The sequence below is a fragment of the Myotis daubentonii genome, chromosome 2 (assembly GCF_963259705.1).
Source record: "Myotis daubentonii chromosome 2, mMyoDau2.1, whole genome shotgun sequence".
Classification (NCBI taxonomy): Eukaryota; Metazoa; Chordata; class Mammalia; order Chiroptera; family Vespertilionidae; genus Myotis; species Myotis daubentonii.
In genome coordinates, this window is record NC_081841.1 from 54,825,968 (window position 1) to 54,840,006 (window position 14,039).

Genomic DNA, 14,039 nt, shown 5'->3' on the forward strand with positions numbered 1-14,039 from the left:
CTGGCCTGTAAGTAGGCAAAGGGCAGGAGGTTGGTCCAGTTTTCACCGGTTTCTGGCAAAATGTACCTCCCAGTGCTCTCCTGGGGAGTTTCCCTGGGCCTAAATTCCTAGGGGGACCCCCTTACCTTGCATGTTACCTGTGACCTGCCTCACAAAAGTTCAGAAGTCTTGGTGACACCTGTATGGATAGCCTGGTGCAACTGGGAAACCAAAGTCTGACCTAGAGCCCCTGGGACCAACAGTCTGCCATCTGGTAGAGTCTACCAACCATTTGGTCTTCTGGTAGCTTGTTTCTGTTCTGCCAATTCCTCGTCTTGTAAAGGCCCCACTGGTTTTTGGGTGGCTTCCTTGGCAGCTTGGTCTGTAGCTTGGTTCCCTTGGGCGGTCTAGGGCGACTACCACCACCCACTGTATACCAGATTTCACAGGAGTTCAAATCTCGCTGGAGCCTCCAAATGTTATGGGTTTAATCAGAAAGATAGACCACCAATTCAGGATTTAAATTTAAGAGCCTTTATTAAGCTGGCCAGCTGACTACAGTGCGTTCCTTTTCGCAGAGAGCCTCGCAGCTGCAGTAGTGACCAAGGGTACAGCAAAGCTTTTATTTGCAGCAACTATAAAGCATTTCTTTAGCTGTTCCTAGTACTGGCAGGGTAAAAAGTGCACAAAAAGTTCACAAGTACAAATGGGAGGAAAACGGGGTTACACCTGGCTGGGTTTAATCATAATACATTGTTTTTCTAAGACAGTCAGTAATTTTTCTATGCCACGGTCCCTGCCCCTAGCACATTCCCTACTGGACCATGTCCAGTGGGATGATTTATAAGATCAAAGTAACTTTTCTATTGTTAAGCCAAACAGCAGGGTTAAAGTGAAACTACAGTTTCCACCTGAGATGACTGCTACTATACTTCATTCTCCCCAAAGCCCAGCCCTCTCAGTGTTCCCCAGCCCTTTGAGTTCTCACTCTCTGGGATCCAGTAGGCTCGCTCCTAGTTGAGAGAGCACTGGGCGGGCTATTGCTCTTCTTTCCACTCCTACACCTACAGCACAGGGCTCCCTCCATTACCCCCCTCTCCCTGGACCCCTCCCCAGTGGCTGCGAGGACCCTTCCATGCAGTGTCCCCGCAGAGCTCAGAAACCTGCAGGGTTGGCTGGGTGGAGGACCACACACTGGCAAAGGTCGAAGGCCAGAGGGGTCGTGTCCTCAGGCAGCCCTTCCTCTGGGCCTGGGAAGGCAGAGAGCAACTCTGGTGGGGACAAGCTTCCAGGGAGGCGCTGGTCCTTCTGTCCATCTCCAGAGAAGCAAGGATAGGGATGTGTGGCTCCAATAGTGGGGGAGGGGTTGGCCGGCTCCCAAACTGAGCGCATCTGTCCTTATAGGCGCACTGCTGGGGAGGACCACGCAGGTATCTGGGATCAGACAGTCCTGGGGTCCCTCGTCCTTGGCTAGGCGAGTCCCTTCCGCGCCGCTGTGCTCCGCACCTGCTCCGCCGCCTCGGGGTCAAGGTGCGGCTCCAGCAGCGGGACAGTGAACTGGATCTTCCGAGGGCTGTTGTCCGGTTCCATGGTTGGGCGGTGGCCGCTGGCCCGCGCTGTGGCGGGGAAGGCGGCTGGACTCGGGGCTGGGGCGGGCGCACTCCCTCTCTGCTCAGCTGCACTTTGGCCTGGCCCCAGCCTGGCGTGCTCAGCTCCAGGCTCCTGGATCTGCTCTCCCAGCTGGAGGCCTCAGGGACTCTGCAGCCGCCTATTGGCTCGGCACCGCCCCTCACCCCCCCGCCCCCCCCCGCCCCCCCCCCCCGCCCCTAGCCTTAACCCCATCGTGGCTGCTCCGCTAGTGGCGGGGGTCCCCACCCCAAGGGCGGGAGAGCAGCGTGTGGCCGGCGCCAGTTCTGGTGGACAGCCCAGGCGCTTGTGCAGGTGTCCCCGGAGTTCTGGACAGGGAGGGGTGTGGCTTGCAGCTACTTAGAACTTCTCCAGGCCAGGAAGGGTTTAGGGCTGGGAAGGTGGAGGGGCCCTGTGCAAGAGAGGAGGCAGTAAACGCAAAAGATTTCATTTCCTTTCATGAGAAAGGGGGTTGTCTCCTAAAGAAAAGCAGGAAAGGGGATTTGGGTATGCAGCAGGAAGGATTAAGGCTAGACATGGAGAGGGACTTTCCCCTGAGAGAAGACATTAGGGCGGAGGTGGAAACTTGGAGCGGAGGTGTGGGTCTGGGCACAGGTCCTGTGCTCCCTGGGTGGCAGGGAGGGGGACTGAACACCTTAGAGGGTCTCCAGGGACCAGAGCCTCTTCTCCAAGTGCTGATGGCAGTGGGTGCAGGGCCCAGGGAGAGAGGACCATCTGGGACTCAGCAGAAGGAGTAACGGGGGTGGTGAGCCAAGAGTGCTTGTGAAACAGATTTCTGTTTCTGCCTGCTAAATTATGGGGATGGAAAAGCAGGTGAAAGGCCTGCAAGAAGAGGATGCTGGGGAATGGAGAGGGAAACTCCTTGGTGGTGTGGCTTGCTTACAGATGGCCTGGGTTTCCACTTTCATTATTGGCAGAATATGAAATAATCTGCTGTAACTGAAGGGATGGGAGTTAGACTATGTGAAGAACTTACTAGTTTGATGTAGGACCAGCATGTCAATCAATACTAGAGAGTAAAGGAGATAGAATATTCATAGGAGCTGTGGGCGCTATGCTAGGTCTGGGGAACACTGGATAGATAGAGGAGAGGTGCCAGGGCACTGGAGAGGGGAGGGCTGGACATTCTGGGGGCGGGGGGATTGGAGCGAGGAGGAGAAGGACTGGGGTGGGGAGGACAAGGGACAGGGTATTCTAAGGGAAGGTTCCATCAGGGACTAGGGCTAGAGATCTGTTCCTTTCGCTTTAAACTGAACAACTGGAAAGTCCCATGCAATCCATGCCTGCTTCTCTGGGGACCACATGGTCAGCCTCTCCTGTAAAGGGTCAGCTGTAACCCTCAGTTGCCTCTTCTGCCAGGCAGCCCTTCTTTGGCCTGGATTTCACATGGTCCCTTCCCGTGTTACCTCCCAAAATAACCTCCTCTGCACCCCCCCCCACCCCCAGCCATATCACTTCATACATGCCAGGCCCAGCTCAGTTTTCTCAGGGCAGTGCTTGGTTTATAGGGGCTCAGTGAGCCAGCCAGGCCTCCTTTTGCCGTAACTAGCTCTGTTTTGCAGTCATTTGGACTCCAGGACACCCTACACCCAGCCTGCATTTGCAGGGCTCCCTTGCTCTCTCTTTGATCTAGCAGGGCCAGCCTGGGAAACCACTGATTGGAGTTCTCAGCCCCTCTTCTGATCAATTGCTACCCACTCCCTAGATGTGATAGCAGTGGGAGGGGGAGTGAGGCAAGAAGCCAAGAGAAAGATGGAATGGGAGATACAGGTGCTCGCTCTGACTTCCTTTGCACTCACGCACCTCCTAAGCACACATGCACAGAGCAGGGTCCAAATTATCCTATCTAATAAAAGAGAAACATGGTCATTGGCGTATGACCGCTACCCTTCCCATTGGCTAATCAGGGCAATATGCAAATTAACTGCCAGCCAAGATGGCGGCCGGCAGCCAGGCAGCTTAAACTGAACATGATGCTTGTTTGCTTCAGTGACAGAGGACTGCAACGTTCCCCGCCTGCCTTGCCGGCCTCTGAGCTTGCAGTTTAAGAAACATTGTAACATATAGAAGGTAAACAAAACCCCAGAAACCAGCTTTCAGCGAGTTGGGATCTCAGAGCTGGAGTTGATACAAAGTTTCGATTATAGAACGTAAACAAAGCAAATACCTGCTTTCAGGAGCAGAGGTCTAAGAGCTGGAGCCTCAGAGCTAAAGCTGGCCCAGAATAAAAAAAAAAATAATAAAGAAAAAAAGGATTAGTTGGGAGCTTCAGTCCTAGTGTGAAAACAGCCCTCAGCCCCTCACCCAGACTGGCCAGGCACCCCAGTGGGGACCCGCCCACCCTGAAGGGTGTGTGACCAGCTGCAAACAGCCATCATCCCCTCACCCAGGCTGGCCAGGCACCCCAGTGGGGACCCCCACCCTGATCCAGCACACCCTTCGGAGCAAACCAGCCAGCCCCCACCTATGCACCAGGCCTCTATTCTATATAGTAAAAGGGTAATATGCCTCCCAGCACCGGGATCAGCGTCACAGGGGGCACCGCCCAAACCCCCTGATCACCCTGCTGCTCTGTGTGTGACAGGGGGCGGGGCCACAACCTCCATGGCTGCCCTGCTCTGTTCCTGACAGGGGAAGGTGCCCCAACCCCCTGATCGGCCCTGCTCTGTCCCTGATAGGGGGGAGCTCCCCAGCCCCTTGATCACCTTGCACTCTGTGTGTGACAGGGTGCAACGCCCCAACCCCCCCACCCCATGGGCCCTGCTCTGTGTGTGATGGGGTAGAGCCATAACCTCCCCATCGGCCCTGCCCTGAGTGTGAGAGTGGCGGTGCCCCAACCCCCTGATTGGCCCTGCTCTGTGGGTGATAGAGGGTGGTGCCCCAACCTCCCCCCACACAAGGGCCCTGCTCTGTGTGTGATGGGGTAGAGCCATAACCTCCCGATCGGCCCAGCCCTGCGTGTGACAGTGGCAGCGTCCCAACCCCCCAATCGGCCCTACACTGAGGGTGACTGGGGGTGGCATTGCAACCTCCGGATCTGCCCTGCTCTGTGCATGACAGGGGACGGCACCACAACTCCCCAATCGGCCCTGCTCTGAGCCTGACCAGGTGCTGTACCTAGGGATTAGGCCTGCCCTCTGCCACCCGGGAGCAGGCCTAAGCCAGCAGGTCGTTATCTCCTGAGGGGTCCCAGACTGCGAGAGGGCACAGGCCAGGCTGAGGGACACCGCCTCCCCCCAAGTACACAAATTTTTGTGCACTGGGCTTCTAGTCCTATATAATAAAAGTGTAATATGCAAAGCAACCAAACAGTGGAACGTCCTGTCTGTGGGGGGCAGGGCCAGTGAGCAGGCGGTGCCAGCAGGCAGAGGGAGGGGATAGCACTTTCAGCTAATCCTTTCACCTCATTTTATCCATTTATCTCTTGGCTGGCTAGAGTTTATAATCGAATCGTTTTTTTTTAAAGCGTCATAGGAATGGAATGTCTTGAATTCTTGCATGCTGAAAATATCTGTCACTTTCAGACTGGTAAAATAATTTGAGGAAGTACAAAATGCTTGGGTCCCATTTTTCTTCTTCTAGAGGACTTTGTAAGGATTTCTCTATCCTTTTGGTGTTAGTTTGAAGCCAGCCTGAATATATATATACACTAGAGGCCTAGTGCACAAATTCATGTGGGCCTGTGGGATTGGGCCGAAACCAGCTCTCCAGCATCCTCCAAGGGGTCCTGGATTGTGAGAGGGTGCAGACCAGGCAGAGTGACCCCACCTGTGCAAGATCGGGGTTGGGGAGGGACCCAGGAGGTTGGCCAGCTGGGCAGAGACTGGGGGATGGCTCCAGAGCGTGTCTGGCCCATCTCACACAGTCCCGATTGGCTGGACCCCAGCAGCAAACTAACCTATGGGTCTGAGTGTCTGCCCCCTGGTGGTCAGTGCATGTCATAGCGAGTGGTTGAGCAGCCTTAGCATATCATTAGCATATTACGCTTTGATTGGTCGAACGGCCTACTGGTCGACAGGACACTTAGCATGTTAGGCTTTTATTATATAAGATTCTTCCCCTTCAGTTCCTCAGTAGCTATGGTGATAGTTTTACCTGAATGCCCAATGGTTCTCTTTTGTAAAATTTTAATTTTTTATTATAGTTGAAATGCAATAGGATATTAGTGTCAGGTGTACAACATAGTGATTAAACATCTTTATACCTTACAAAGCGATCACCACAATAAGTCTAGTATCCACCTATCACCGTACATAGTTATATTCCCTGTATTCCCTAGGCTGTACTTTACATCCTGTGACCTATTTTACTACTGGAAGTTTGTGCTTAATCTCCTTCCCTCTTTCTAATGATTCTTTTTTTAAATTTTGAATATAAGAAATTTTATTAAGCTAGTTCTAAGCATTTGTCTTTTTGAATCTGTTTTTCCTTTCAATCTGTAGATTCCCATTTTTTATTTTATATTTATTTTAAAAATATTTTTATTGATTTCAGAGAGGAAGCAAGAGGGAGAGAGAGATAGAAACATCAATGATGAGAATCATTGATTGGCTGCCTCCTGCATGCCCCCTACTGGGGATTGAGCCTGCTACCCGGCCATGTACCCTTGACCAGAATCCAACCTGGAACCCTTCAGTCCTCAGGCCAAGGCTCTATCCCCTGAGTCAAACCGGCTAGGGCTCACATTTTTATTATTAATTTTAGGTTTTTTTTTTGTGGTAAAATACATATAACATAGAATTTACCATCTAAACCATTTCTAAGTGTACAGTTCAACAATGTTAAGTACATTTATGTTGCTGCACAACCAATCTCCAGAACTTTTTCAACTTGCAAAACTGAAGCTCTTCATCCATTAAACAACTCTCCATTTTCCCCTTACCCCAGCCAGATTCAAATTTTCTTTTATTTTTAAGGAACACTTTAATTATGTCTTTAATTCTGCTTTTCTTTTCTAGGTGCTCAGTTCTCTTTCTCAGGAGCAGTCTCATACATGTGGTGGATCTAGTTACAAACAAGGTGTCTTTGATTTTGTTCCTCTGAGTATATCATGCACTTTAGAGAAGTTGTATTTGTCTGCTGTGCCCATGAGCTGTCATCATGGGACATTGTGTCAGCATCTTCCCTCAATCTGGTTCCAGTTTCACTGGAATGGGCAGAAGTTCTTCATAGAAAGTGTTATTTGGGCCCAGCTGGTGTGGCTCAGTGGTTGAGCATTGACCTATGAACCAGGAGGTCATGGTTTGATTCCCAGTCAGGGCACATGCCAGGGCTGCAGGCTTCATCCCCAGTGTGGGATGTGCAGGAGGTGGCCAATCAATGATTCTCTCTCATCATTGATGTTTCTATTTCTCCCTGCCTCTCCCTTCCTCTCTGAAATCAATAAAAAAATATTTTTTAAAAAGGGAAGTATTATTTGGGGTTGTAAGTCCTGTCAATTTTCATTCAAAATGGAATTTATAGATCTGTATTTATTTTTCTTGTGGTAAATCAGTTCAATTGGTGTCAGAGATAAGATGATGGTGGATGTATCTTTATTCCTTCTCATTATATTTGGAATTGTGTTATTGAGTGTTTCTCTTATTAATTTGTATATAACTTATTTAGAACCGTGATTTTCAGCTCATGGAACATATAAACTAATTACTCAAATTCTGCAGCATACCGAAAAATATATATTTTGTCCATCTGACCAAAAAAAAAAGAGATATATTTTGATTCACTCACACTGGATGGCTGTTGTTGTGTTAGCCATTGTTATTTTTTTTTATTTGACAATTTAAGGGAAAAGAGGTTAGTGCTCTTGACTAAATAGTCAGGTATTGCATGTTTTAAAAATTCTTTTGGCATACCAGTTGAAAATCAATGATTTGGAAGATCACTCATAGCTGAACATCAAACTTCCATAAACTTAGACTTCGGAAAACAATTGCAAACCCAGAAATAATCCTTTGAAAATTGTTTATTATTTCTTGTCATTTCATGAAATTGGAGGTGGGAAGTGGGGTGGAAAGCTATGCTTGGCCTTTTAGCTGGACACAGATGCGTTTGTATGTGTCTTGAGTGGTTTGTGTCAGAGAGACCACCTTCTGCTCCCCACACCCCAACAAAGGTAACGTGTTAAAGTAACATCCACAAGGGGAAGCTGCCTATGCCTTTTTTCCTTGTTGGCCTGCTAGGGCCTTTGGACTGCTGCCGTTGTCTGTGGGGATGAAAGATTTCACTGGACCTGGGTTCTTCTCTGAAACAGTATCTGGGAAACTGCTTCCTCTTTACCAGGCTTTGTTATGGTCACTGTAGCTTCCAAAGCACAGAGATTAGGGTGTGAGGTGGTTAAAGTTTTCTCTCCTTGGAAGGGGGAGGACCTGGGGTGTGTTGGAGTGCGGGAGGGCAGATATCACCAGAGCCTGGGGGGTGCTGTCAGTGGGGAGGATGGGAGAAGAGTTGTGCGCAGGTATGGGCCTGAGTGGACAGTGGCTACATGGATCTCCATCGTTCAATACACAAGCCATTTGTGAAGTAAGCATCTATTATCCATTGAGTATCAGGATATTGAGATGGATCGCACATAGACTTGATTCTGAAGAGTTATATATCTGGTAAGAGGTAGCACAAGTGGAGACATTAATTTCACAGGATGAGAATGGAGAGGTGGGTGGAAGTGGTGTAATACTTTCAATAATAAAGATAAATTAAAAAAAACATACTGAAAAAAAGAATTAAATACTGAGAAATAAATTTAACCAAAGAGATCAGTGCAGTAAAAACTAAAAGACATGTATATCAATGTAATGGACTATTATTCAGCCATGAGAAAAAGGGAAATCCTGCTATTTGCAACAACATGGGTAGAGTTGGAGGATATTGTGCTAAGAGAAATACGTCATAGTAGGACAAATACTTTATGATCTCATTTATATGTGGAATCTAAAAAACCCCAAACTCATGGAAACAAAGTAGATTGGCAGTTGCCAGGGCTTAGGAGGTGGGGGAACTGGTGATGGTGGCCAAAGGCTGTGACCTTCCAGTTATAAGAAGAACCAGTAGCCTGCTGAGATGTTGAATATGGGAATGGGGGTGTGTGTTAGTTTCCTACCATAAACTGGATGGCTTAAAACAACATAAATTTATTGTCGCTTAGCTTTGGAGGCTAAAAGTTCAAAATCAAGGTGTCAACAGGGCCGTGCTCTCTCTGAAACCTGTAGGGAAGAGCCCTTCTCTACCTCTTCTTGTTCCTGGTGTTGGCATCACACCAGTCCCTGCCTCCTTGGTCACATGGCCATCTATCCTTGTGTGTCTTTACATAATCTTCCCTCTGTGTATGTCTGTGTCCCAATTCTCTCTCTCTCTCTCTCTCTCTCTCTCTCTCTCTCTCTCTCTCTCGTTCTCAACTTTTTTTTAATTGATTTATAAAGAGAGAGGAAGCGGGAGGGAGAAACATTAATGTGAAAGTGACACATCAAACGGCTGCCTCCTGCACACCCGCATCAGTGCACAGGACGATGCCCAACTCACTGACAACACCAGCCAGGCTCAGTAAATTAATCGGCCCCGTGTGGAAATTGTGAGTGGAAGGCAGGAGGGATGCATTTTTTTACTAATGCCACAAGGAAGTGGCTTTTGTAGCAATAACTCAGGATTTGACTATTTTCAGGATGACAAATCCTGGCTCTTTGGGGGTTGATTTAATTTTTGGAACTGCTCAGATGTCACTAGGAACCGTGTGTGAAAAAGAAGGAGGCAGACCGAACCGAGTGGCATTTGGAGCAGGAGGCCCAGCACATGTGGCTGTGGCTCAGTGTGACTAAAAGGGCTTGTTAGAGGCAGTGTCCTGAAAGTGGGCTGTGACCAGCTCGGGGTATGGGCTCCAGGCAGGGCTTTTCTCCCTCCCCCTCAGGCCCACCCTACAGAACACAGGCACACAACAAGTTGAATGCTTTCAATTTAATTGCTCTGAGCCGTACACAGGATTAAGGCGTTAAGTTCCCAGCTCCCATTCTTTACAGCTTCTCAATGTAAAAATATTCCTGGACTCCATGTCTCCTTGAATCGTTCAATACTTTCTGGAAGAAAGAGAGATGAGAATGAGGCTTGAAGGCCTAAAGCACCACCCACCCATTCCATCCTCAACTCAACCTTTTTTCCAACCTCCCTGCACCCCTGAGGGCCTGACACAGAAGTCAGAGGGAGGGAGGTTAGATTCACTGGAGTACAAAGGATGAGCCCTATTCCCCAACCTGGGCAGGAGTGAGAGGAAGAGAAATGAGCAAGCAGACACTGCAGTGGGAAGGTTGGGGGTAGAACCCCAGGGGCTTCTGGTATCAGACAACCATGTATTTTGAATGTGGATGAGAAAATTGAGCCATTTGAAGGCACAAATGAAGGAAATTTCAATGGAGAGGATCTGAGGTAGTCCCAGATCTCCTGTGTAGGGTGCTGGTGAGGGCATGATCTTTCCCACCTCCCCAGTTGGCTGGTGGCTGGTGGCTGGTGAGTACTCCTGTTCCCACAAGGCTTTGTCTTAGGATGCACTAACTTGCAAGTAGTTGTTCAGCAACTTTAATTCTTTCTTCAGCAACTCTAATTCTTTCTTCAGCCTTTTGTTGTACTCTATCAATGACATTTTGTAGGTCCGATCTACCTTTCTCTATCACGGATTCTAATTTTGGAGCAGAAGAATCACATCAGCAGAAAAGCCATGTCATTTAAAGAGAGTTCCCACCTCTTCCCCTCTTCCCCCATTATCCTTGTATAAATTCCTAAAGTGCAGAAGTTTTGCTGAGGGGCCCAGCTTCTCTCTTATAGGAACGTGAGTGGGCCAGGAGAGAAACCATGTATAGTGCAGGCAGCAAAATCTACTATTGCAGAGACTCTGTGTTTGGGTGCAGTGTTCACCTCATTTGTGCGTTGTGTTCAGGTGAATGAATGGATGTCTACTTCTTCTGGGCTTGTCTTTGTGCACAGAGGCATCATGTAGACCTGCTGCCAGAGATTTCTTTGGGTTGTATCTGTTATAGAGACAGAGACTTACCCAGGAGACTTTGTCTTTCCTCGGTGCTTGGCTCCTCGGCTTCCGTCGGAGTCTCCTGGGCGGCCGCCGGAGTCTCCGCTGCTATGGTTGTTTCTTGGGGTGCATCAGATTGCACTGAAGTTACAAACACACAGATTTGTTGATTTTAGCAAAGTCAGGTGTGTTTTTTTCTTCCTTAGGAATGGGTCGCAGAGCCTCAGATACCTAATATGTGTTGGGTGCCAGGATACAGAAATGATATGGCATAAACTCTCCCTCTTGAGAGAAATGGGATTTCTACACACTATGTGTTCATTATAGATGAGTGTTTGTCTCTCCGCCCGCACCACCCGCCCTGCCCCAATGCATCTGGTGAAATCTTAACATCCAACAGAATGGTATCAGGAGGTGGGGCCTTGGGGAGGAAATTAGGTCATGAGGTGAATCCCTCATGAATGACGTTAGTGCCCTTGTAGAGGGGACCACAGAGAGCGCTCTCCCCTTCTTTCCACCATGTGAGGATATGATGAAAAGTTGGCAGCCTTCAACCTGGAAGAGGGTCTTCACCAGAACCTGACCATGCAGACACCCTGGTCTCAGACGTGTAGCCTCCAGGACCATGGGAAATGCCTTTCTGCTGTGAGAGCCGGTCTATGGTTGCTTATTGTAGCAGCCCGCCCGAATGGACTAAGACAGAGCCTCTCAGGAGATGGGCAGGCTGGGCACTTGTTCTGGGCAGGGTTGGGGAGGAATTGGGAGAGGAGTGTGCGGGCAATCAGGGAGCATGGGAGAGAGAAGCTGGGTCTTGAATGCAGGATTTGGCAGGGAGGTTGTTCTAAAGGGGCTTCCTTGGGGGCAGGAAGTGAGTCAGCAAGAGCTCTGGGGAAGGCATGTGTGGGACAGGTGGGCGGAATGCAAAGAAGTTAAATTTAGCAGATATGGGTGGTACATGAGGGAGAGGCATTTGAAGAGGGTTGGAAATGGGGTCTGAGGCCAGATAGCGGGCACCTTGCAAAGGAGCTGGGAGTCACGAAAGCTGTTTACAGGTAAAGGTCTGCATACTGCATGGGACATTGCCCTTATTATTTTACCTTACCGTTTTCTCCCTTTTATTCACAAAAGCTTTTTCCCCATTAACCATGCCCGTATGAGTTCTCCTGCTTCTTCCCTACACCTGTCCCACCCCAATCCATGCTCTTTTATTACCACCAAGATCAGGACCCAGTCCCCTCTCCCTGAATTCCTCCCACAGCCTCCACTGACATCCCAGCTGTTTGACCCTTCCCCAGGGCAAGGACCAGAGGGAGAGAACTCACAGCTCGCAGGGTCCTCAGGAGCTTGTGAAGGACCAGTGGTGGCATCTTCTGTAACCGAGAAGAGAGACAATTATGAGGACTGAACCTGATCCACACCAGAGACATCCTCCCTCTCATTCCCAATCCTGAGCTCTCAGGAATGTTTGTGGACACAGGAGGGCAGATTTCACTGTTGGCTGAGCGGTCCTTCTGCCACACCAGTGGGTCCATCAGAGCATTCTTTCTGATGTTTAACTCCTTCTGCAGTTTTTTGAAGCAGGTTCTCCTCAGAAAAGTGGGATATTCCTCTGAAAACTGCCCTCCTCCTGTGCCTCTAGCTTGTGAGGTTCCCTAAGCTAGTGTCAGGGAACCAGCCATGGCCTGTGGTGGTGGAGGTTGGTGCAGAGGCCCTTGGGTCACGCTCATGTGGTTTATGGGATAGGACTCCAGCTCTCATTCCCCGTATTCTTTCAACACAACATTTATGCAAAGCTCTCTGCTAAGTGAAGGGGGTTCCATGATGAAGAAGGTAGATAAGACCCCGCCCTGACAGAGCTAACATTCTAACATAATTATTTAGTTCCTGGTGAGATGGTGCAATATGGGCAAAAGAGGTCTAATTGATCCTTCATACATTTTTTTTTTTTGAGGAAGACTTTCTTGAAGAATTCATACCTAAAGTGAGATTTCACAGATGAGAAAGCACCTGCTTGGATGATATTCAGAGTTGGCTGGGGAAGGGGACAGGCAGAAGGAAGAGCAAGAAGGAAGGTCCCAAATTTTGAGGAGTGTCATGGTTGTCTTCGCCCAAATAGTGCTTTTGCGCAATTGGAAAAGGCATCCTGAGAGATAGCCATGGGCAGGTTACGCTGCTGGGCAAGTGGAACATGGGCTCCATCACCTTCTCTGCCTGCTACCCCTGTGCATGGGACAACCTGCTCAGCTATATTCAGTGGCCCAGGGGCCCTGCAATAAGGCCAGTGTGACCATTATAGGGGGTAAAGGAGGATGTGTGAGGAGATGGCCAGAGGTTTCCTGCCCCCCAACCCCCCAGCAGTGAGGTAAATAGGCCACATGTGGAGAATTGGGGCGGCGGGGGGGGGGGGAGGCAGGAGTCACTTGCAGAGGGAAGAGAAGCCAGCACAGCACTGGGAGATAAAGAGAGGAATAAAGGCAGGAGCTAAGGCTTCCCTGGATTATGACAGCTTTGGTGAGTGGAGGGAGAGGGCCATACTCACGGGCACAGACCAGGGCCCCAGCCAGAGCTGCCAGAAGGAGAAGAGCTGTGAATCTCATGGTTGACGCTCAGGAATGAGTATCACCACAGAATCCTCAGAGGGTCCCAAATACAGTGCTGGGACTGCTGGGCCCTTTTAAGGATACCAAGAGCCAATGGGAAACAAACTAGGAGGGGTGTGACTTCTTCCTCCTCCTCCCCTTCTTCCCCAGATTGTCACCTGCTAGATCCACAAGGAGGAGCTGGGGCTGGCAGATACCTGGCACCAGCCTTCTCTTTCCTTGTTCACCCCACCCGCCCTCTGGGTTCACATCTCTGGGATCTCAGGGACAGGAAGCAGCAGGTTTGGTTTGGGGAGAATTTAAAATGTGTCTGTTGAGGGTACTGGTAGGACTCTTAGTCCTGGCATCTCTCCTGGAGGAGGCTGGGGGCTTGGGAGACCACATTGCCCACCTTTTGCCTAGATCTCCACTGGACTCAGTGCAGGGGCTTGAAGGTTTCTCCAGGCTAAGTGAGCCCTGTTCCGTGGGGAGGCCACACTCAGAACACACTTGGGGACTGAGTTCATGGCTCCTTTATCCTCTTGAGAACATGGCTTTGAAAGCACTGGCGCCTTCTCTGGAGTTGTCCTCTGTTCTTGCACTTAATCCCATAGGAAGAACTCCCCCAGCCCCACCTGGGCCCCTGTCAGTCTCTATGCTCAGGTCCAAGCAATGGGATCCCACATTTCTGAGAGGATCTCCTGGTTAAAGAAAGCTGGTCATTCACTGAAGTTGGACTTTGGCTCTCCCTTCCAGTAGGGAGCTGACTCACAGTCAGAAAAGCAGATAATTCTCTTTGACTTGGGAATTCTTCTTGCCCTGAGTTGGTA

General features: G+C 49.6%; 1 protein-coding gene across 1 annotated transcript in view; it reads right to left on the bottom strand.

The window, feature by feature from the left end:
- Positions 1-10,157: 10,157 nt before the first annotated feature.
- Positions 10,158-14,039, bottom strand: part of LOC132225755 (dermcidin-like) — a 56,511-nt gene continuing 52,629 nt past the window's right edge. Inside the window, exon 4 of the mRNA XM_059680734.1 lies at positions 10,158-10,285. Coding sequence (XP_059536717.1) covers positions 10,158-10,285 — 128 coding nt within the window. The remainder of the gene's footprint in view (positions 10,286-14,039) is intronic.